Raw genomic sequence first — 25,858 nt, 5'->3', positions numbered from 1 at the left:
AATTATATGCAATTTAACAAAATTTTATGCGATTAGAAGATGAAGGTCTTAAGTGAAATTTTCTAAAATTTTAATAACACTGGTCGGCAACGAAAATAGAGCTAGAACCAAACCATACTTTTTTAAAGTAATTTTGTGTGCTGAGTCCGAATCTGAAGTCAAAATTCCACTGGCACGTCAAGGTTTTGAAATACTTGAGTATTAAGAGCTCAGAAACGCGTTTTATGGGCACATGTGATGTCGAATTACACCACCATAAAATATTTTTTTTTTGCAAATCTTCTTATGCAATCTCAAAACGCAATATTTTATCGTCCTAAATATACCTATTTACATTTTTTTTCAATATTAATTTTTTACTCAAAGATATTGGAAAAAGAAATTTATGATATCTCAACATCATAGTACATATCATAGTGAATGGTTTTTTTGATCCAAATTCCAGTTTGCGACTTCTGATTTGGATTTTAAAAAGCAACATATTAAGGACTTGCTGACCCGGCGGACTTCGTTCCGCCATTTCTTGTGTTTATTTCTAACTTTCGACTCTGTAATGAGTCATAATTTCCAATAAAAAAAGGGAATCAAAACTTGAAAAGTTCGTAAAATGACTTTTAAAATATTCACTTTTAAACTTTTAGCAAAAGTGGCCTATGTTAAAAACGGCAAAAAACTTGGGTAAAAAAAACTTCTTTTTCAAGTTATTCGGTCAAAAATAATTTTAAAAATTCAATTGTTTGTACATGCATGCTCATGACTAAAGCCTATATTTCCTACATATAAATTTGAGATTTTTTGCAGACTTTTAAAAATTCTAAAAAAATAAAAGACTACTCAAAAATGTATCTAAAAATTAGGTTGTTTTTCAAAAATTTGTATTTCCAAATACAGGGCCTATGAAAAAAATCCGTTTTAGACCCCAAATTTTTTTTTAAATATCTTTCTCATGGTGTAACTCAAATTTCTGTGCAAAATTTTGCGTACCTGTAATTAGTCTTTTGTCGAAGGTCTATGACTGCAGAAAAACCTTCACAACTTGGTTTTGAAATTTTTTGGAATTTTTTCAATACCTTTTTTAACTATTGAATAAATTTGTCTTTCATTTAAAAAAAAGTCAACTCTTTACGACTTACCGTTTAGAAAATAGCCTCTTTTTTCAATGACTTGTTACCCCTATTTACCCTATAAAATCTTAAATTTTTTTTTTGCCTTAAACCTTCTCCTCTTATGCCTCTTTGATTTAAAAAAAAAATTAAGGAAATAAGTCAGTCGGTGTGGCTGGTTAGCGAACGTACACAAAACCAAACTTTAATATATATAATAGACGTAAGTTGCTATGTATGAATTTTTTTGATTAAACATAAAAAAGAACTTCATTAAAAATTAATTTTTGAGACTTTATAGTGAAAATAGTGATCAGTAGTATAACTCAAAAACTAGACGTGATCGAACAAAACTGTTAACAGTTTTGAATTCAGCACACTAAAGTTAATTGAAATCACCTAACAAAGTTCTTGCTCCCGACTTTTTCTTAATTTTTGCTGACCAGTGTAATCAGCGTTTAAAATTGTTTTCTTCTTGAATTTAATTTTAAGCTCGAATGGACTCTAGAATCAGAAAAAAAAGTTCTAATTGGATAGAAAAATAAGTTCATTTTAATTTCTGATAAATAAGTAAAAACTCAAAACACGTCACATAGGACCTTAATCATGCATCATCTACGTGCTTTTAATTACGTTACATTGTATGTAGGCAGGGACTAATAAAGAACATATTTAATTTCCTCGTAGTTTAGCACCTTTGTTTTAAAAATCTCTCCATATCATAAGTTGAAACGAACTACTCAAAACAAAATATAGATTTATTTTAAAATTTGCGAATCAATGTTTATTTCGTTATGTTTGCAAGTAGGTAATGTACATAAAACAATTAGAAACCATTTTTCTAATCAATACCTACAAAATTAATTTAACCCATTAAATTCCAAAAAAAAAACAAACATCTAACTACCCACTTCGCGTACAAATAAACCCGACCTCCACAACAAACCACAATCCCACCTTGTAACAAATAGCAAATAACTCTCGCTTCACAACATGATGTTCTCCATAAATTGCTTACTCTGGAAATAAATTCAGATCAGCTAGTTTGCTTTGTAAATGGTCGCATTCTGATTCTGCTGATATTCTGGATTCCAGATTTTTGCAAGGAACAACAACAACAACAAACAACTGATAAATGTTGTAGCTGCACTTAGATACCTTACGTGTTACGTGCATGCCGCATACTTTTGGTTTTCCCCATCATACCAAAACCATCATCATCAGAGCAGCGCCCGTCGGAAGAGCCTTTTCTAAATCATCGTCATAAAATGTAATTATACCCATGTCGCCATACAAATAATGTTGATGTGGTGCTCTTGACTCCTCTCGGCCGTTGCATAGTTTCATTTGGTGTCCCATATGAAAACGATAGCACAGTGGTAGTCGTATTAGTCTGCATTTCTAGATTTCTGGACTTGTACTTCTTTGGCTAACAGAAAGAAAGCCAAACCAAACCAAAGAAGAGAGGGGAATTCGTTTGAACTGAAGGATGAAATAGAAATCGTGATGCTTAAGGTTCCATTATGATCGTTCAGCGCCATCAGTCTAATGCGGAAAGTGTAGAATTTAAAGTCTCCATGCTTCTTGGTGCTACTCTGCTCTGTGCGGAGCTAACTTTCTGCTCTAGAGTGGGTTCCATTGCGTGGCTCTAGCACCAATTATACGCATAGATCTGCATTGGCCAAGAAAAGAAAAAAACAAAAAAAAAAAAAAAAGAAAGATAAACATTTGTAGGTAATTGATAGAAGTTTGGAGCCATGCAACATTGGAATGCGATAAGTTTTGTCGGTGTTATGCTGGCGATATTACACTGCTTCTTACTCGTATTTATGTATGTTTGTACGATGTGTTGTATGCTTAGATGTCGTTGACTGTAATGATGGTGTCATGGATAGTATAAAAAAAAAGGTGATTGATGATTAGTACAAAATCGAATATGGAATTTTTACGATTCTAGCAGGTGGTGTTATTGATGCTATAAGGTTTTCTGTAAATGTCCGCTGGATTTTTCTTGTGATGGAATGTCAGAAATTAATTAGAAGAAGTTTGTTGTTTTTTTTTGTAATTTTTTATTGGTTAGCAAAGATATAGACACTTTTCTAGAAAATCAGGAAAATGAGTTTTCAAGAAGAATCTAATCGCTAATCGTGTTTTACGAGTTGGAATTTTTCTGTTTTTTTGTTTCTTTATTTATATACCACAAGTTGATTTGTATGAACCATTTAAAAAAAGTAGGGAAAGGATAAATATCAAAGGTTCAGCTTAGATGTACCTATAATATTAAGATGAGAACTTTTAGTTTTCTGTTGTTTGTACGAATCTTTTGGTTCGTACTTTTCAAAGGACTTATCTGAATAACTCCAAAACTTAGTTCACTAAAAAAAAATTATGAATCAATATTTGCTACGTGGTAGACTTTTCGTAAACGCAAAGTAGCAAGTTGATAAAATCTTTATAGCAAAATAAATATTATAAGTGCGGAAAACTCTTTCTGAAATTAATTTGTAGTTTATTAAACCGATGTTAAAGTCAAGATGATTTTTAAGACAACAAAGTGAAAAATTGTCAAGATCTAAATGAATAAAAAATCATCAATGTAATTTATTCATGCAGCAAATACAGCAAATTTAAAGAAAATAAGACGATGAAGAATTTTTTTTAGAAATTCTTACTAAAATCGGTTAAAAAGTACAAATGACTTCATAACTTTAATGCATTTTTTTTTAAATTTTAATACTATTAATTTATATGTAAGTATATGATATAAAGATGCATGTTAAAATTTTAAATTCCAATTTTTGAGCCGCTTACAGAATATAAGCGAAATCCAGCTATATTTATACGCTGTTTTAATTCTAAGAGAAACTATAGAAAAGTTAAGTTTTAAAGGATCAGTTTCTTTAAATCCATTTTTTTACAGTAGAATATTTTTTTCTTGCACAAGGTCAAATAAAAAAACAAAAAGAAAACGAAAATCGACTGCAGATATCAAGCAAAATTCAAAACTTACCATACTTTTTTATTTTATTTTGAATCTAATGAGACTTAAACCAAAGCAATATGGCAACTCCAAACATTCAAGTCCTTATCAGCATTTATTGTACTTATTTGGTGTGAACATTTTGTTCAACATGAACAATTTGAATAAAAAATGTGTGTAAGACTACCTTGAAAAATTTGCTCATACCATTCAAATGAAAAATTGAAAAAAAATAATAAAATTGTGCGGGTCACTGTGGTGTATGCGTACTATTTTTTTCAGAGCCAGAATTGTAGACTTTTTTTTAATGTTAATTTTTTTAATTTACAGCAGTAAGCTTTATTTAATTAATTTTCGTGTTTATAAAATAATTAGGTCCATTTTCTTCACTCGGAGTTGAACATAACTCGAGAATTTTTAATATAAAAATTCTCAAGTTTTGTTCAACTTCGAGTGAAGAAAATGGACCTTAAACTATCAATCGTTTTCATTTCACCAACAATCTTATAGAAAACATGAAATTTCTTTCAATGAGAAATGCTTCTAAAATATTTTCCAATAACGTCATTAAAATTCAAATATTGGAAAATGCTGTGTGGTAAATTTCATTGAGAACAAAAACTTAATCTGTTGTTTAATTTGAAAATAAGCACTATAAGTAAATAGTTTTTGAAAAATAATTTTAAAACACAAATATAAAAAAAAATAAATAAATTTATTTAAAAAAAGTTATGCTACACCGAAAAAAAAACCAATATCAATTTAACATTTTTTAAATATCAAATTAACATTTTTTAAATATCAGCCAAAAATGCTCTATAAAATGTGTTTTATGATATTTAAAATGTTAAAGCAACATTTTTATTATCAGGATGATATTTAAATGTCACATTTTGGAAATTTTTTTGATATTTTATTATCATTTTTTCATATCAATTTCTCATTCCAAATTATTGAAAAGTATTAAATAAAAAATTGTTAATGTGTACTAATTTAAAGGCGCTTTGTGTTTTTTCGAAGTAACATGTATGATTTACTGTGAAAATTTGATCGGCACTAAGATTTTACTTCACATAGTTTGGGAGAAAATAACAAAACAATTATATCACCTACAGTGACGAGCAAAAGTGGTCAAATGTTTTGCCTTTTTTGAGAAAGTTGTTTAAACTTAGTGTTCTTTACATTAATTAAATCGTTTTTATTTTATTATTTTTCTATATTATGCCAGCAATTGTTTTCCTGATTGAAATTTTAAAAAGTGCTTCATTGTCCAAAAATGGAGAGTATCATATTGGTATTTGGACTTGACCAATTCTGCTCGTTTTGGAAAAAGGCTTTTGTTTCAATATATTGAGTGTACTAGAATTAATTTTTACCACTTTTAACAATGCCTCGAGATAGGATCTATCAATCTGTGAAGAAATAATTTTAAAATTCGGTCGTATTTCAGCTTAATGGAAAGCTCAAAGCTCATCGCTTTTAGACTTGTGTTTTTTTACTGCGCTTACAATTTCTTCAAAAATTTCAACAGATTTTCAGCCAAAATGGGTCAGGGCCTTATGCTGACTACGCAACTGTCTGAAATTTCTGATTTCCGAAGCAATATTTGACAATTTTAAAGGTTTTGGTGGGGTCTTCATCTAGTTGAAAAATTATATGAGACAACACGGAGTCTTCTTTTGCCAAAAAACTTGGTAAATTGTTTCGTTTTATATCAGGATAGGTTCGCTTGTTCATTATTTTTTCAAAATTAGCTAGCAATCCACAAGATAACACCGGAAAATATTCTTGAGTCCATAATAATTTATGTCCGTTCTATAAACTTGATAGTGCTGAAATTTTTTTCCAGTTTTGGATAGTAACTAGATTTGCATTCTATTTCTTCTGTGTTCTCGTCAATCCAATCTACTTTTTCCATTGATTATTGATTCCTTTTTGTTGGTTATAGTTAAAGTTTTAGTAAAAGTTTTAGTAAAAATTCATCTAACCTAACGATTTTTGACTTGAAAAAAGGTTTGGTGATGTTCTGTTTGAGTTTTTGGGGGGAGTTCCCGACCTTTGATAAAATTTGAAGATATGATGAAGAGGAAACTCTATCTTGATATAAAACGGTACAATTTAACAAGTTTTTTTTTGGCAAAATAAAGACTCCGTGTCGTGTGATATCATTTTTCAACTACATGAAGACCCCACCAAAACCTTTAAAATTGTCAAATATTGCTTCGGAAATCAGAAATTTCAGACAGTTGCGTAGTCAGCATAAGGCCCTGACCCATTTTGGCTGAAAATCTGTTGAAATTTTTGAAGAAATTGTAAGCGCAGTAAAAAAACACAAGTCTAAAAGCGATGAGCTTTGAGCTTTCCATTAAGCTGAAATACGACCGAATTTTAAAATTATTTCTTCACAGATTGATAGATCCTATCTCGAGGCATTGTTAAAAGTGGTAAAATTAATTCTAGTACACTCAATATATTGAAACAAAAGCCTTTTTCCAAAACGAGCAGAATTGGTCAAGTCCAAATACCAATATGATACTCTCCATTTTTGGACAATGTAGCATTTTTTAAAATTTTAATCAGGAAAATTAATGGTGGCATAATATAGAAAAATAATAAAATAAAAACGATTTAATTTATGTAAAGAGCACTAAGTTGACATTTGACCACTTTTGCTCGTCACTGTATAATAGAAAAAATAATATCACCATTATTTTGTAAAGAATATTTTCTTTCAGGAATGTTTTGAAAAAAGAAAGAAAATTCTTAAAATAATAAAAATAATAAAAATGAAAAGGAAAGAAATAGGTTTCATTATAATAAACTAAAACGTAAAATCTAGTCAACATTGATATTTTAATTGTCAAAGTGAAATTTTCACTATCCCACCTGAAATTAAAAAATGTCGAAATGATGTGATAAAATATCAAAATTGATATTTTAATTGTTGGACGACTTTTGTCACTGAAAAATGTTAATTTGATAGCTGTTATTATCAAAATTTTTTTCGATCTAGGATATTGTGCGACAACCCTATCACGTTTTGCTTATCTTTACCATATTTCATTCACACACCAAAATTTGGGTAGCATAATTGAATCATTTATATTCAGAACATGATAAGTCCATGATTTCAAATTTTTCAGGAGAAGAAAAAAACGTTCTATTTTCTTTTGTTAAGTGTAGCAAAATGTATAAAAAATATATTTTGTAGAACTTTTACCTAGCTACAGAATATCGTTTGGTATTTACTTTTTGGACCGATTGTTTAAAAGATAAAAAATAAAAACGATATTGGACTTATCATACTTTGAAAATAAACGAATGTGAAATTAGTTTTAAAATGAATATACAATTTTTTTAAAGCCTCAGTCTATGAAACAATTGCATTTGGGAATAGAATATAATGTTTCGAGTAGTTATTTTACTTGAAAGACGTCTTCAACTTAAGATTTTGAGTCATTAGTCAGCTTCTCTATGTGTAGTCAATTACTCATAAAAAAAGTTGCTGTTTATTTTCAAAAGATGATAAGTCCGGGACTTTTATGATGTTTTGACAATAAAATTTTTTTTTCGCTTAGCTGTAAAATCGAATATAGACTGAGTAGATGCTTCATATTTTGAAGGCAGGTGTGGTTATCCCCCAAGAACATATTCAGTTAAAAAAATGAATTTTGAAAAAAAGTGAACTTATCATGTTTTGAAAATAAACGATTCAATTAAGAAAACTCTTTGTTTGTCGGGATCTTAGACTAAAAGTGTTCATATTCTTATTTTAAGAATCAATTTTCCGTAAATTTAATTAATAAAGTGACCTACTCTGTTGCAATGCATTTTGACCAGATATACCTATCAGTGAAGCGAAATTTTGGTTGTTATCTACAGTCTTTTAAAATTTAAATGCATTGAATTAAATCGAAAGCTTAACAACTGAAAATAAAAATAATTTTCAATAGTTTCTTTTCAAACACGTTTAATTGTTTTAAATTGACTTATAATTCTTAAAAATAGCACACAGAAAAAATCAATGTAAGATGAAAAAAATGAACATGGAAATAAAAAATTTTTAAGCATCTAAATAAGAGAATTCAGGTGAATTCAATAAAACTTCTTTTTTTAATTAAAATTTAATCATAATTGAAACAGGGTTTAATTTAACTTATTTTAAGTAATGTAATATTTTAAAATAGTTTACTTAAAAATTAAACTTACTATAGTGTGTTTTTTAAATGCATGCCCAAAAATATCCTCAAGGAAACAGTTGGAACCATTTACTTAATGGTCCAAATTTAATATATAAAGTGAAATTTAAGGCATGAATGTTAATCCTTTTGGAAGGAAAATAACAAAATTATTGAAAAATTAATTTAATATTTGATTATGCGAGTGTTCCAAGAAGAATTAAAAAAAAAGTGTTCCAAATTACCCGCTATTCCTTATGTTACTTTAATTTTGTCCATAAAATGTTTTTAAAGTTTAATCAACTTGAAATTTAAGAGCAAGTACGTGCGACGATATTTTTTCCATTTCTTTTTCATTTGAGTTTTTTTTTTCAACTTTTTAAATCAAAATGCATTGAATAAAAATTGTTATTTCTTATTGGTACAAAATGAATTCCAAGAAAAATCCAACTACTTTTTCAATTAATCTATAAAATAAATCATCAAAACCAATAACAATCAATTACAAAATATTTATACATAATCTTTTTGCAAATCCTCCTCTAATTCCAACTGATGCATTTGATAAATAAAACATGTTTATAAAAAAACCACATTAATCACAACAAAACTAAAAAAAAAGTACAAAATATCACACCTAAACCTAATCGAAGCCGGCCACAAGCAATTAGTTGTATGTGACATGACTAACTTAAAAACTATAAACAAGTTTTTAACTCTAGCTCTGCTTCAATATGAAATGGATTTTCTTTTACCATATAACATAGTCCAAACTCATACCTATAAAATACCATACCATCACTATACGAATAAAACCGCGAAATTGAGAAAATGGAATAGAATATAAAAAAGTAAAGAAAATAAACAAAATTCATAAAAATAAAAAAAGCAAAAATAAAATCCGATTAGACAGGGAGAATTCCTGTCTGACTCTATCAACTCTATAACTTCAGGAATTTCCTACTGTCGCTATGATTTATTTATTATTTTTATTTTTTTTTTATGAATCGCTTCAATAACCAAGATAAGTGCGTAAGTATGCGTACTTTTTAATACTCTTACATTGAAGATGGCACCCATACTCAGAATTTTGTTAATAATAATGTGAACCGCAAATGGACAGCAGCGTGCGGTGCATAGAAACTGAGAAACATAAATATTTTGCTGTTATCACGCCGACATCTTTCTTCTGAGCTATTTTTGCTCTCAGATTTGTTTGGGTAGAAAAGTTAGTAGAATGGATGAAGCCATAGTTGCCACTGTGGGATTTAATTTCCAAGTTTCAGGTCAGACTTTCAATTGTAATTTTTGAGTTGATAGTCGAATCAATCTTCAATATGACATTCGTTTTGTTTTCAAATGGAAAATTTCCGAGGATTTACAGGCTTTTTTAACAGTCTTTTTTTATTTAAATCTATTTGCTAGGTATGACAGCTTTTGAACTAATTTACCTATTTTATTTTCCTATAATCCATCATTCTTCCTTAAAAAAAAAACCAACACAAGTTCTTCCTCAAGTAGATATACCTTCCTAATAACTTATAAATGCAATGCAGGAAGAGACTATTTTTGAGCGCAAATTTTTTTTGCTTCTACCAAAAATAAAAGTAGAAACATAAATAGTACTAAATTCACCACACTGCACTCACACACAAGAACTTGTGCAAAACAAAAACGCCAACATGTAGCTACCTCTATCCATTCTACCGCTACACACACAACATTCAACCAACAATCTAGCCACCAACAAGTAGGTAACTAACTGGTTTTCGGAACAAGGACCTGCATTTTTGAACACACTCACTACGAATTTTAAATAGAAAAATTCCAGTCTAGGATTATGTATGAATAACTATACCTATACCTTACTACTTGCCTAGGCTTTCCTACCTACAATGGATGCTTAGATGCGCGTATATGGAGGTATGATCGATAAAACGCGCCCGCGTAGCTGAGTCAAATACTTTTGTGTATAACTTTACCATCAGGTTCCGATTCAATGTAGCTATTGTAACTAGGGTTGCCATAATAAAAATTAAAAAAAAAAATAAAAATTTTTTTTTACAAACAATACCTACTCGATAATAACTATAAAAACATACTAACAAACAATTAATGTAATTTCTAAAAGAAAGCATTTGATCAAACGTTTTATTTGTAATTTTTTTTGTAATATTTCGTAAATTCCCCGATTTTGATAATTTTCTCAAGAGTTAATTTTTTAAATTAAAATAAAGTATTTAAAATATTTAACAAAATATTTTAATGATATTTTGCTTTTTATAAAAAAAAACATACAAACATACATATATTTTGAACAGGAAACACAAAGATTAGATACATATTTGAACTAAATTAATCGAAATTCTGAAAGAACAAACTCTGTTTCAAAATCACTACTTTTTTGTTCCACACTTGACAGAAGAGATGATTTTGTCCATTTTATAAAATAATAAAGTTTGCACATTTTTCCTTAAGAAATTTAATTAAATAATTAATTACACTTGGTATTATTTTGAAAGTCAATGTAAATTTTGTAAAATTATAAATAGAATTACAAAATATGTAAACAAGGAATATTCTTAAAGTCCTTTGGTTAGATTTGAAATTCAGTTAATTTAAAAGATAGTTTTCAAAAAACTCGAATTTGAACTTAGAATTTTCAAAAATATAAATTAAAAACAAAATTGGCTAATAAAAAAAAAAAAAAAAAATAGGAAAAGTTAAGTGAATCCACCAAAATGAATGTACCTATACCTACATTATCATTATAGCTACTTTATGTCAAAGTCAATACGATGCACGACTGGGGTCGCACGTACTTGCTCTTGCAGTTTAAAACACTTTTATGTTAGTTTACTTGTAGATTTTAAGAGCTGCCTCTATATAAAATTAAAGAAATTTTGTTGATTTTGGGGAAGAGCCGACATTTAGGGCAAAATTTTGTTAAATGAAAAAAAAAATGTTTTTTTATTTGACTTTTTTTGAAAAAAATAAAAAAACAGTTTTATTGCAATTGCTTTGAAGATTACGTTTGTAAAGTTTAACCAAAATCGTTAGAGCCATTTTCGAGTTATTTGGTATAATTTGAAAAATTTGTATGGGAGGTACACTTTTTTGACTTTTTTGAGAAAAACTAAAAATGCAGTTTTGTTGCAATTGCTTTGAATATTACGTCTGCAAAGTTTAATCAAAATCTTTAGAGCCGTTTTTGAGTTATTTGGTTTGAATTAAAAAATTTGTATGGGAGGTACACTTTCTAAGCGAGATATAAAAAAACAAAAAAAAAACACAACTTTCAGAATTCCATTAAAATCATCTGTACCAAATTTGAAGAAAATTCGTTCACCCGTTTAGGCTGTGGAAATGTGTACAGATGGACGCACAACCGCACAGACGTACAGACGCACTGACGGAATTGCGAGACCCACTTTTTTGGAATTCTCCATCATCGTAATGTTAGTTTTGATTAAAACCTCAAATTTTTTTTTCGACACTAAACCAATACTTGCCCTATAGAGCAAGTAAAAATGTTTACTCTCAAGAAACTATGCAAACTAAACATTTTGTAGATTTTTGTTCTTTTTCGATGCGAAAATAAATCTGAAGTAAGCTGAAAAGAATTTGAATAATTTTAAAATTGAGTTTGGCTGACACCAAGTTTGAAGCTTATCAGATACTATTAAGTTAGGAAAACTTTGCTTACAAAAAAGTTTTTACTTTGATTTTAAATACTGCTAATTTAAGACTGAAGTTAGTGGACAAAAAGAGAAGAAAAATATTATAGATGTTGTATTTTTTTGTATCCAAAGTAAAACTTTTTAAAATGAAGGTATTCTTGCTACACAAAACAAAAATAAGGTTGTAATCCAGGCATGTCAAACTCAGTGGTTCCTAGGGGCCAAAACAGCGAGATCTAAATTTTGATGGGCCACAAAAAAGCTAAACTAGAACTTTTTAAAACAGATTTATAAAAATAAGAAGAATTATAACATTAATGATTTCTTCCTGATAACTAGAATCTCTTCTTTACTACCATTTTGTTTTTTGACCAGACCAAGGTGTAAGTTAGGCTGGATTTTAATTCTCTTAATAGTTAAAATATTTGCTCGCATCCGAAAGTTGTATGAAATTTGCAAACGATTTTTAATTGCAGTTTTAAATTGTCCCAAATCTGACTGAAAAAGACGTATAAAATTCGGTTATATCCACTTCATAGAAATTTGGAATTTACTTCGCAGTTACATTAAAAATCGCATGCCTCCATTTCTATATCATTCGACATTTATTCTAATTTTTATGAAAAAAAAAAAAAAAAAACAAACAAAGAATGCCATACCTATGGCATTCATGATTTAACCTACCGTTGGATTAAATCAGAACGTTCGCTTCCTAATTCACGATATCTTATTAATTTATAACTTTTTTTTCAGGTACATTCCATGCCTGGTACGCAGATCGAGAAAAATTTAAGCATATTTCGAACTTTAATTGGTCAGAACAAACTCATAATAAGATACATTTTAGCTCCCATACAAACTGTCGAAAAATGTTTGCCGTTTTAAAATTCATCTGAGCATCTTATCTATAAATTTGTATGAGACCTAAAATTTAGCTCGAATCTGTGTGAGGGCCGCAAAGTTACTCGTTGTGGGCCGCATGCGGCCCGCGGGCCGCAAGTTTGACATGCATGTTGTAATCACTTAGGGGCAATTTTAAATTTTTTTTTGAGTGAAGAAGACAATGAAGAAAATTTTAAAAGTTATCTTTTTGAAGAAAAAAAAAAAGACAGTTTGGCAGCTTTTTATAACAAAATTTGCTTCATAAACTTTAATGTAAAAAGAACATAATGTCCGAATAAGCGGATATATTCAATTCCATAAATCTGGCTATAATGAGCACATGCATAATTTATTAAATATTCGTTAAGCACATATTTCTGAACCGCTTTGTTCGGAAGTGCTGCTAAAAATCGAATTCTTTTAAAACTGTTTTTGATAAAATCATAATATATCAAACTGGTTATATGGAAGGTATTTATTCTGAAAGATATGTTAAAAATAATAAAAAAAAGGCAGTTCAGAAAATGACATAAGAATATTAAATCAAATTTCAAGCCAATCCATCCAATTGCATGAAAAACATCGTAAATTCTAACACAAAAATAAGGTCCGTTAGGAGCTACATGATAAATTTGTATGCATTTAACATTAAGGCCCAATTTATTCACTCTCCATTAAATTTAAAGTCTCCATTTAAAATTAGAAATCTGTCAAATAGCATACCAATTTAATTGGACCTAAGAGATCTAATATGATTTAGTTTCCTTACTTTTGTCCGGACCATGCAAAACACAATTTTTTGTGGTTTTCTCAACAAATTAGCATTTACAATTTATATACATAATTAAAATATTTAGATTTTGCCACAAAGTGCCCGCCAAAGACTTTTATTATAAACATAAAAAATCAATTGGTTACCGGAAGAATAAAAAAGATACGCATACGCCACAGTGGCCTGAAATTGCTTAATTTATCACTCGAATGATCTGCCGAGGTAACTTTCCCATGCAAAATTTCATAGGTATTTGTTTCCATCATATTTCAGTATTTAGATATGCCAGGTCATCAATATATAAATATAAAACAATCTTAATACGCTTATCTCGAATCCGATTTCTTAGCTTTGTTATGTCACCACTTTTATTAGAAAACTATAATTTCAATTTTAAAAAATCTTAAGTAGTTATTAATCAAAAATATAAAAATAAAAATTTCACTTAAAACTTACAACATTTTTCTAACTCTTTTTTTTTTTTTCGTTTCTTTACAGACTCAAATATAAGAGACAACAATAATTTTAACGAAAATCCCAATATCATTCCTGGGATATGGATAAAACCAAACAAGAATGAACAACGGCTATGAATCATTCCATGGTTGCAACCAATGGCAATCAACTAAGTCCAGTGGGATCCACTGGACATCACTTAGTTCAAAGTACCTCGTCTCCATTACACCATCAACAACAACACCAACAACAGCAACAATTGCTTCAACAACAATCCCCATCAACCAAAGTCACAACATCAGCAAAATCAAATCATGTTTCTCCATCTGTAGCCGGAGGTTCATTGCATTCTCCGTGTGCTTCAACATCTTTGTCACCATACAATCAATCCCCACCAACAACAACAAACTCATCATCATGCAATTTAAATGCAAGCCAAGTGAATTGGTCGAAAAATAGTTCAATTTCTACATCGGCAATATTCAGGAGCGGTTGCTCCCGAACTGCGGCGACAGCAGCAGCGGCTCAAGCAGCAGCAACTTCCAGTGCAATTATAACAAACGGAAAAGTTCCCACCGTAGCTACATTTAGTTTAAATAGTAGTAATAGTAGTAGCCATATTAATAGTAATAATAGTAGTAGCAATAGTAACAGTAATAATAATAATAATAGTGCCAATAGCTTAATCGTGGCTAATAATAATAGTAATAACAGCAGCAATAGTGGGAACAGCAATACTAGCAACAGCAGCAATATGCCAGGTCGACATAGTTGGGATCCTGGACGAATTGGTGTGGAACATCTGGCTGGAGCATTAAGTCCGTTTTGTATTACGGACGCAAACCATGAAATCGTTCGACCAAAGCCAAGAAGGTAAGCATTATAATGACAATTTTTTTTAATAGTTAGTTGTTCTGTAAATTAATTATGAATTTATAATCAGGAAGGTAGGGTTGCAATTTTGAATTGCAAGAGAGTGACAGAAACTTTTTCTGGTATTATATTGTTGGTATAAACTGGTCTAATGAGTGTAAAGAGCATTTCTTGAGGAATTATGCTGACTGGAAAAGGGCTATTCGTGACGATTTAAAAAATTCGACCAGTTTATAATAATCGATAGAATCTTAAATTAATCATATTAAGAAAATTTTCCTTATCGTTCAGTCAAATCAACCGTCTGATTGAGTTAAAAGACCATAATAACTATTTAAACAATGTTTCCTAAAAAACTCCGCAGGTATTTGTGTAATTGGTATAGACAAAATAAACTTCACAAGTCAATATTGTGACATTAATATATTTTATGGATATTTTTCGATAAGCTAGGCTTTTATAATATTTGGTACAAATTGTCTATTTTATATTACGATTGGTTAAAACTGGTCTAATATGTGTAAAGAGCAGTTCTTGACAGCTGACTGTAGAAGGGTTATTCTTGCTGAATGAAAATAATTAAATTCTCGCAGGTTCTGAAAAATTCGACCAGTTTATACCAATCGATAGATTCTATTCATATAAGGACATTTTTGTTCATTATCGGTCAAATAAACCGTATGATTAAATGATATGACCTTAAGAACCATTTGAACAATGTTTCCTCCGAATGTCTGTATAATTGGTATAAACAAATTAAACTTTCTTTTCTTTCTTTCCTTAAATACTTTACCATCGAATATAAACAATATTGAAAAAAAAAAATATTTTTGATATTTGTACCTACGATTTTTACTTTCGACCAGCTTATACCTATCGCTGCATGAACAAATAAAACTGTGTTTATCATATCTTTTTTGTGTACAAAATTTGAAACAATATTGTCTTACATTGAAAATAATAATAAAATTGTCGATAAAATCATATTATTTTTTTCAAGACTGCAAGATTTGTAGTTTCATTTTATTGGTATAAATCACTTTTTTTCTTTTATAAATAGAAGAATAAATTTTATGAAGGGATAATTCGTTATTTTTCAATATGAGAAGCTTCGCTTGTCAAATCTTCATATATTTGATACAAATTGCCTATTTTAAATTATGATTGGTATAAAACTGGTCTTATATGTACTGACAATAATATAGACAAGTACTCCGTTTAATACTTTACCACCGAATATAACCAATTTTGAAAAAAAAGGATTCTTGATGTTTGTAGTTTTGTACCTTCTCAATATACTTTCGACCAGTTTATACCATTCATTGCATCAGTTAGTAAAACTGTGTTTTTATATCTTATTTTCTACAAAATGTCTTTTCATAATGACAACAATCAAACTGACGATGAAATCATATTATTTTCTTCAAGACTGCAAGATTTTTAGACTGTTGTTGCGTTTTATTGGTATAAATCACTTTTTTTCTGCCTATTTTCCTCCATTATAACAAAAAAGTCCTTTTGGTAAATACAAGGTGCTCATTTTCTCCAGAAGAACTTTTTATGTTAATTACACACAGTTGTACTATTTCATTTATTTATTGGTATAAACTGGTATAAAGTTAATGTTTATCGCAAAATTAGTCTATATTATCGTCTCGGGTTCAATATTTCCATAAATAGATCTTATAATTTGCAACACTACTTCGCAACTTATTAATTTCCCATCCCGCAAGTCCCACGCTTTCCAATTAAATGAAGATCCATCTAGAGCGTCTTGGGCTACTCACCTGGGTGAGACAGATCATTGGCCTTTTGCCAGTTGTGTTGTTGGCTCTAAACTGCTTTAGCTGCGTGATGCCTCCATCATCTTTGTGAGTAAAAAAAAATTCCTTTAAGTTGATATAATTTATTATTTTCTTGTTTTCACTTTCAAGCAAAATATGAAGTAATTGTTATCAGAGAGTTGAGATTATTCAGTGTGAAGATTCAACTTCCATTGTAATAAATTGTCTTCTCATTAATAGCTTCAGCTCTGATCGCCCACCGCCAGTGCAGATCAACGTTGAACGCGCAGCGTGTGGCTGAATAGGTACATGTTTGTAGATGTTTTGCTAAAATTATTTCATCACATTGTGGATTTGTTTTTATTATTTTTTACTAAAATATAAAAAAAAAATGTTTTGTTTGTTAATATAAATAAAAAAAAGGTTAATACAAAGGGATTGTAGGAGAATTTTGTTGTTTTTTTTTTTTTTTGTATTTATTTCCCGCGCACTTGGAAAGTAAAAGTGAAAATACAGGGATTGTTATGCAAATACTCTTACGTATGTAGAAAGGTTTTCCCTTGACATCGTGTTGTTAAACACAAAAAAAAAAAATAAAACATGACATGAGTAATTTATTTAAGGGTACATTCCTGGGATTTTTTAATGGTGAGTTTACATTTTATTGAAATAACATTTACGACTGTTCCTAATGAAACTTAGCAAGATCATAAATAAATGGTTAGAGAGTTATAGCCTCGGTTAGGTTCAATAACCTGAGAAGTTTATGCGTGTAGAAAAGTTTTACAAACTTTAATGTTATACAACAAAGTTTTCAAATATATTTTTTTTTTATCAAAGGAATGGAATTTCTACAAGTTTTCACTTTTTTGTGAGAAATAGGTATACTTGCCTTTGGGTGACATTAAGACTTCAAAAGGAAAGCAAATTATATCTATTAAAGGAAGAAATCGAGTTTTGTAAAATAGAAGTTCCAGGTGGTGCTACATTTTTTTTGTGTCCAGAAAAAAATAAGAAATACGTTGATTTTTTTATAGTGGATATGTAAATAATTAAATATACTAAGTGCCATAAATTAATCTACCCAAAGCATGCCAAACAAACACCCACATTACGAGTGTCATGTCAACTTTTAATGGAATTTTTCAATTACAATTCAATTAATAACGGTTGGCATCATTTTCTGTTTTCAAAACTTTTTGTTAAATAAGTAATAAGATATCGAAATTTAATTTATATCCATTAGGGGGCAGTGGTCACCCTTCGTACAGTTTTTACTTATTTTTTTTTAGTTATTTATTTACTCACTCCAGCTTCGAGAAAATGGACTTTATTTGTAATATGTATATTATTACACTTTACAAAAAAATTTGACACTTCTAAGTCAAAGACTTAAATAGTTATAGCCATTTTACTGGGATTAGATTTTTGTACGAATCCTCCCCACCTGTGGGGTACCTTAATACAGCACATGGGGAACATTCGTACAGGATATTTAAAACGTTAATTTGACTAACTTTTGATTTGTCAAATGCCCAATTTGAGTTTTAAAACATTTAATTACTTATTAATTTATTAATTAATTGAACTTGGCTCAGAAAAAAACAAAAACAAATAAAAAACTTAATTTTTCGCGATTCGACGATTCTGAAACAAGTTATTATTTACATAATATATAAAAAAACCAACCTTAATTTACTATAAAATGCGAAAAACTTATTATAGAGGTTTAAATTTCATTTCAATAAAACTGTAACTCCGTGTTTTGATTGTTATCTGCTCAAGAAAATTTACTGGCGGGCTTACATATGCGTACGAGTGTGCCCCATGTTTGACTGTACGAATGCTGTACATAATGCAGAAAAATCGATTTTTGAAAAAATGTACTGAGATTTTTCAATATTTATAATTAAAACACAAATTTAACACTTTAAACAACAATTCTTCATTACTGTTTAGCCAAAAACATACTTAACTTAAACACAACATGACATCAAATGTACATAAAAAAAATTACTCAGAGCACTAAAAAACACTAAAAGTGTTGTGGCGACCGAATCCGTTGCATTTAGGATTCAAAACTTATCTAGCAGCTCGACGCCTACTATGTCTATGCACACTAGTAAGCACGTGTTTGAATACCGTTTAGTTTTTGTTTTAAGCTCACTGTACGAAGGGTGACCGTGTACGAAGGGTGACCACTTCCCCCTATCAATTGGTGTAAAAGATCCATTAAAAAACCGTAAATTTTAATATTTAACATGATTTTGAAAAAAGAAAATTGAATTTGTTTCAAAAATCAATTTTTTGAAAAATGCTTATAAATAAATTACTTCAAAGTGGGATAGGTACCAAGATTGTTTTAAAAAAATAAAAATATTTTTTGCAGTGTATGCAACCTGCCATAGAACCGTTTTTTGGTCTGTGAATATCTCGTATATATGACTATTTCAACGAAATATTTTATGCGAAAGCGTTTAAGTAATCGCATTATTAAAACTTGAGAAAATTTAAAACTACCTAACGCATTTTTGGATTAAAAAAAAAAAAAACAATTTTTTGAAAAGGGCTTAGTGAAATATTTCGAAATTCCTTCAAAGTTGCATAGGTACCAATAAAAAAAAAATGTTAGAAAATTTATACCTATAACTATACAAAAAATTATTTTTTCTAAAAATTCCTTGTTGTAAAATAAATCAGATGGCATACTTCGTTTTTTGATCAAAGTATGTAATTAAAAACGGCGTTAATTAATTAAAAAAACAGATTTTATCAAAAATGCTTTTAAAAAAATCAAATTATAATTTTGCCTAATATTTTTTTCATAAAAGGATTTAAAATAAGGACTACTTTTAACATTAGAGCATAAGTGCATTTTAATTTATTTTGTTCTATATTTCTTAAACAATAAAATCCCTCTGGACAGCAGCTTTTTCAATATTGTTTTATGGAAATCTGAAAGCATTTATTGAAATTTGGAAATAATACTATTGACTTTATGAAGTATTGATACAATTTTTTTGAACTAAAAAGCTAACAAAATGGCGGTTCTGCAGTCTTTTAAAGTTGACGCCTCGAGTTTGCGCCGTGCAATGCCTAGATCTAGGAAATTATTTATAATCAAAAGAGATTTTTTTCCATTAAAATATGTTAGTACGCATTGCAGTAAGCTATATTTAGTAAAAAGAAGTAAAAAGAAGTAAAAAATATCAATTAGATACAAAAATAAAGAAAAAACACCAATTTTTTTATATAAACAAATTATAAAAAAAAATACTATAAATTACAAAAATTATGGGATTGTGGACTATCTAGGGAATTTTGAGGCTTCATACAAGGCTAAAAATTGTTTCTTTAGAAGTGGATGAAGTTTTTAAGCAATCAAAAAAATGCAAAAAAAATATAATACAAATTCCAGAGGGATTTCTCCGCTTAAGTAAAATTTGTATTTTCTAAATTTTTACAAATAGCTTTAAAATTTAAAATAAAGAGTAAGTTAATGTAAGTTTTTTTTTATAGTAAGATCCGTTTCCTTGTGAAAGAGCATATTATATTTTATAGATATCTTTAAAGCTTTACATTTAACATTAATACATTTTTCACTATATTGGAACAAAACTGCAGATTTTTGTTTTCCTTAAATAAAAAATAAATCTTCCCAAGCCTTGTTTTTTTTTACCAATAGAAAAATTTGTTAAGATCCATATCGTATAAAAACATTTAAGCTCTTTTTATCTTCATCTTTTGAGTGAAATTTAACAAGCGAAATAATATTTTTTAATAACTTTACATCAATTTATAAAAAAAAAAAAACAGAAAGTCTCCTAAATTTTTTTTTTTTATTTAACCTACTCCTAGGCTTGACCTCATCATAAATAATTTAAGCCTAGTATCACATATTCCTAAATGTGACTTTCGTTTTTTATCTCTAAGAATTAAAATCTGGAAAGTACCTAAATGAAAAAAAAAAAAATAAACAAATACTAAAAACAAGTAAAACAAAATAATTGGCCAACTGGCACAGTAACTGATTTAAAGAAGCTAACTAATGAAGTATTTGCGTGAAAACTATCTCACGAAGCTTGAAGTGGGTACTTAGTCTATATTTCTATTTTCCTGGTTGTTTTTTTTTTGTCTTAAAACAATAATTTCTTTCAAGCTTAATAATAATTGCTGACATTTATTAAGCAAACGATGTTGTTGTTGTTGTTGTTTTTTTTCAAAGCTTTAGCTGACGTTTGAAATTTAATGAGAAAAATCAAAACCTATAATTACATAAGCAAACCATCACAACAATATGGTTTTACTTTTTTTCTCCAAAACTATTAATTTTAATTGTTGTATTTTAATCAGATTCAATACAAACTTTGTGTGTTCCAAATTTTAATGTTTCACAAGTTCAATGTTCCAATTTTTTTTTTGTGTAACTTTTGGTCAGACAAACTTTTGTAAAGAACGTGCTGCTAAATTATTCATCATCAAAATTAAATTTGTAAAGCCTGTTGCTTGTGGTTTTTTTGTGGAGAGATGAAAAATAGCCAACAATTATTATTAAAAATTTTGTTCGTGTGCAAAGTCTCACGAAGATGATGGCGCGAACCTATTGTGAACCTAATTGAGGTCAAACTATTATGAAAATGTGTAACAGCATTACCAAAACATTTCCTAGGGAGAAACAAAAAATACAAAAATTATGTGTAGAATGTTTATTAATTTTAAATATTTAATAATAATTCCAGATTATCTGAAATTAAAAATTAGAGCAGAGTTGTGTGTTGTTTTAATTTGAATCAATCCAAAAATTTTGCATCATAAAATGACGTTATGTTGGGTTAATGTACAATAAATATTTTAATCAAACCAGGAAATTGTAAGTATATATCATTTCTTCTCCCGCAAAAGTTTACAATATTTACAACTGATGTATTTGGGTTGCGGAAACTTCATCTATACGGCTTTTTGAGGAAATACTTTATTATTTCTTAATTCATTATGCAATCAGTTAACTCTAAGCAATTTATTGCAAGCATCCTGATGAATTTCCTACACAAAAGCGTGGAGATTAACTTGCAGCTGCCCAAGGAAGTTGGATGCTTTCTCGCTTTTCGAATACGTTGGAACCTAGCTATTGTATCGTTTTAATTTGAAAACCGCATCTGAAATATTATTACATTGAATTTTGCATTCTTTCCGTCGCAAAATATTTATTTCTCAGTTAAAAAGTAGATTTTGCGAACTTAAATTAGAAAAAAAGTTTTTTTTTAATTTTTTCAATACATTACACCTTTTCTGCATAAATGTATGTAAGTTTGTTGCCATCTATCAGACAAACTTAATCACCATTATGATTACTTTGCCTTTTCAATACTTTGCTAAAACACTTACGATATTCATATCTAATACTTATTTACTTACTTTTCAAATATTGATATTTTGTTATTTTAAATTATTTTTCAATTGCTGTTTAATTATTTAATAAGCTGGGTCACAGATCCCAAAGCCGACATAATTGTTGATTTAGGTAATTTAATAATGTTTAATTTTGTTAATTTGTTTTATTTAATTGTTATTAAATATTTAGTTCCTTTACTACATCAACTTGTGTCTCAATCCGAATAATTGGACTTAATTTTATATAATCATAAAAGTTTCAAGCCAAACGGTTGAAACTTACAAATCAACAATTAAGATGGAAGATATTAAAGTTAAATTCTGTTTATCTTCCGAAGCTTGGGAAAACAAAACTACAGTAATGGTCAAATCCATTGAAATTTTGGGCCGGGAAGAAATTTTTTCTTTTCCAATTGAAAGTCAACCAATACAAAAACACACGGAGTTGACGAAACTGTCTATAATAAAGGGAGCAGTGAAGAGCCTAAATACAAGAGGAAAAATTAGAAATATTACAATTACACTAAAAAAAGAATTGCAAAAATCATATTTTGATGAGGAAGGTAATGTAGTCTTTGGTGATTATTATTTAGAGGCAATCTATTTCTCCCCCCAACCCACTACTAATACCCCTTTACCTACTATTGAAAATCCCATCAGGTCTTTTTCAAATAATATGATGCTAGAAAAATTTTCAAGTAAAAATCAAAATGCAAAGTCATGGTTAAATTTGTTTTTGCTCGAATGTCAAAGATTAAAATTGAATGAAAAACAATATCCAGAATCTCTAAAACTTTACTTGGAAGGACCTGCTTCAGACTGGTTTTCATCCTTATACAAAAATTGTTCTATGAATAAACCTTGGGATTATTGGGAGACATCTTTTCTAAGTACATTTGGAGAGAAATCATGGAGTGAAATTGATTACGCTTATTCTTTTCATTGGTTAAATGGTCCATTCTTAGATTTTGCTTTAAAAAAGATAAATCTTCTTATTGATGTCGATCCAGATCTAAGCATAAGCTCTCAGATCAATTTTATTGTTTTAGCTTTACCAAAGTTTGTAAGATCGCGTATAAATAAGAAAGAAATAGTAACGATCGAAAATCTAATGTCTAGCTTGCGACAACTTGATCCAATATCAAACAATAATACACATGTAAGTAAATATGAATTTGATTTAAATAGACAAAAACGAAGCTTCATACCATGTCAGATCTGTGAGAAAGCTGGCTACACGAATAGATTTCATTCAGAAAGTGTATGCAGAAACAAAATAAGACCAGCTTATATAAAATTCTCAGAATCAAAAAACTGAGTACGATCCCGCTTATAAAGCTTAATGTTCTAATCAATAATGAAATTGCCAATGCACTTTATGATTCTGGAGCAAATGTGTCATTAATTAACTACAATTTTTTTAAGAAATTACAATTGATTAACAATTTAAGCGGGATCCAAACTATAAAAACAATGAGTGGTCTCACAGATGTGTATGGTGAAGTAACTGTCTCTTTGAAAATATTAAATATACAAAAACAATTTTCATTTTTAATTATGAAAAGTGATTTGTTTGAAGAAGATTTGATTATCGGGCTCAATTGCATTAAAGAGTTTCGATTATGCCAAAACGAAAATTTAGAAATTACTCAAATTTTGAGTCCCATTCTCGAGAATGACGAATTAAAATGCAATCATAGCTTAATTTCAGAGCTTGAAAACAATGATAATGTTTTGAATGATCTTCTAAAAAAATATGATCTCGTTTTTGCTAAAGAAAAATTTGATATTGGTACGGTTAAAAATTTTGAAGCTACGATTAGATTAACTGAAAATAAATATATATCTAGAAAACCATATAAATGTTCCATTCCGGATAAAATAGAAATCGAATCTCAAATAAAAAAATTATTAAAAGCAGGACTTATTGAAGAGTCATATAGTCCATATGCCTCTCCTGTTACTTTAGTATATAAGAAGGAAGAGGGAAAAAAATCACGGTTGTGTATTGACTATCGTGAGCTTAATAAAATAGTTGTCCCCGAAGGTCAACCATTCCCTCGAATTGATGATCTTGTTGTTCGTGTTGGAAAGTGTGTTTACTTTTCCAAACTAGACATTAATTCAGCCTTTTGGTCTATACCTCTGCGTGCTAAAGATAAATACAAAACGGCTTTTGTTACACACCATGGTCACTGGCAATGGGCATGTTTACCTTTCGGTTTAAAATCAGCTCCTGCTATATTCCAAAGAATTTTATCAAGTATAATAAGAAATAATAACCTAGATTCTTTTGCTATAAACTATATAGATGATATATTAATTTTTTCAAATAGCTATTCTGATCATTTAAAACACATTAAAAGAACATTACAGGTTTTACAAGAACAAGGTTTAAAGTTAAATACAAACAAATGTTGTTTTGCACAAAAAGAAGTAACTTATTTAGGACATCAAATATCAAATAATAGTATTAAACCTATTAATGATAATTTAGTATCTTTAAGGGATTTCCCTGAACCAAAAACTAAAAAAAATATAAGACAGTTTCTGGGCAAAGTGAATTTTTATTTAAAATACATTCCCAGATCTGCAATGACTCTAGAACCTTTACATAACCTCTTGCGAAAAAATGTAAAATTTGTATGGTCAGAAGAATGTAAATACAGCTTTGAAAAAGTAAAAAAATATTTATGTACAACGCCTGTCTTAGCTATATTCGATCCAAATAAACCAATATACATTTATACGGATGCTAGCTTAGAAGGTGTTGGTGCAATTTTGAAACAACCTCAAGAAGACGAATCTGTTAAACCGGTGTTTTATTTCTCACGAAAACTTAATGAATCTCAAAAAACTAAAAGAGCCATATATATTGAATGTTTAGCAATAAAAGAAGCTATATTATACTGGCAATATTATTTAATAGGCCAAAAATTCATAGTATTTACTGATCATGAACCATTACGAAATTTAAATATTAAGAACTGCAAAGACATTGAATTAAATCACATCATAAATTTCATCTTACAATTCGATTGCAAAGTTCAATATAATCCGGGTAAAAACAATTCAGAAGCTGATTGTCTTTCGAGAAATCCAGTCCTACCCGAAAAAAATGATAGTTGTAATTCACAAATAAAAATCGTGAATTTCTTAACAGTACAAAATATATTGGAAAATCAAAAGCAATTAACATGTGATAAATATTGTAAAATAAAAAATAAAATTATGTACAAAACTTTAAATAAAAGAGAGAAAGTATGGTTAACAGAGGACTACGGTATCTCATTACTCAAAAAAATACATGATTCGCAAGGTCATATTGGTGTTAAGCAAATGATACTAACAATTGCACCAACCTTTTATTTCAAGAATATACACAAACACATAAAAATCATTTGTAGGACTTGTGAAACATGTATTAAGAATAAAACAAGATTCGGTAATTTTAAAGCTCCGTTGTCACAATTAGGTCCAGCATCCATGCCATTAGAGATAGTATCACTAGATACAATAGGAGGTTTCACGGGAAATAGATCACCAAAAAAGTATTTACATTTGATGGTAGATCAATTAACTCGATACGCTTTTATTTCTACGTCGAAAACACAAACAGCGAGAGATTTTATTAATCTGGTAAAAACAATTGAGAAAAAAGGCAACATTAAGACGATTTTTACTGATCAATATCCTGGAATTAATTCTTTGGAGTTCAAAAACTATTTAAAGAATAAAGATATAAAATTGATTTTCACA

General features: G+C 28.9%; 1 protein-coding gene across 1 annotated transcript in view; it reads left to right on the top strand.

The window, feature by feature from the left end:
* The first annotated feature begins 14,100 nt into the window (after positions 1–14,100).
* Positions 14,101–25,858, top strand: part of LOC129918245 (ankyrin repeat and BTB/POZ domain-containing protein 2) — a 28,023-nt gene continuing 16,265 nt past the window's right edge. Inside the window, exon 1 of the mRNA XM_055998670.1 lies at positions 14,101–14,924. Coding sequence (XP_055854645.1) covers positions 14,185–14,924 — 740 coding nt within the window. The 5' untranslated portion in view covers positions 14,101–14,184. The remainder of the gene's footprint in view (positions 14,925–25,858) is intronic.

Source organism: Episyrphus balteatus, chromosome 4 (assembly GCF_945859705.1).
Source record: "Episyrphus balteatus chromosome 4, idEpiBalt1.1, whole genome shotgun sequence".
Taxonomy (NCBI): domain Eukaryota; kingdom Metazoa; phylum Arthropoda; class Insecta; order Diptera; family Syrphidae; genus Episyrphus; species Episyrphus balteatus.
Note: the sequence above shows the minus strand (reverse complement) of the source record. Positions and strands in the feature narration are given on the sequence as shown.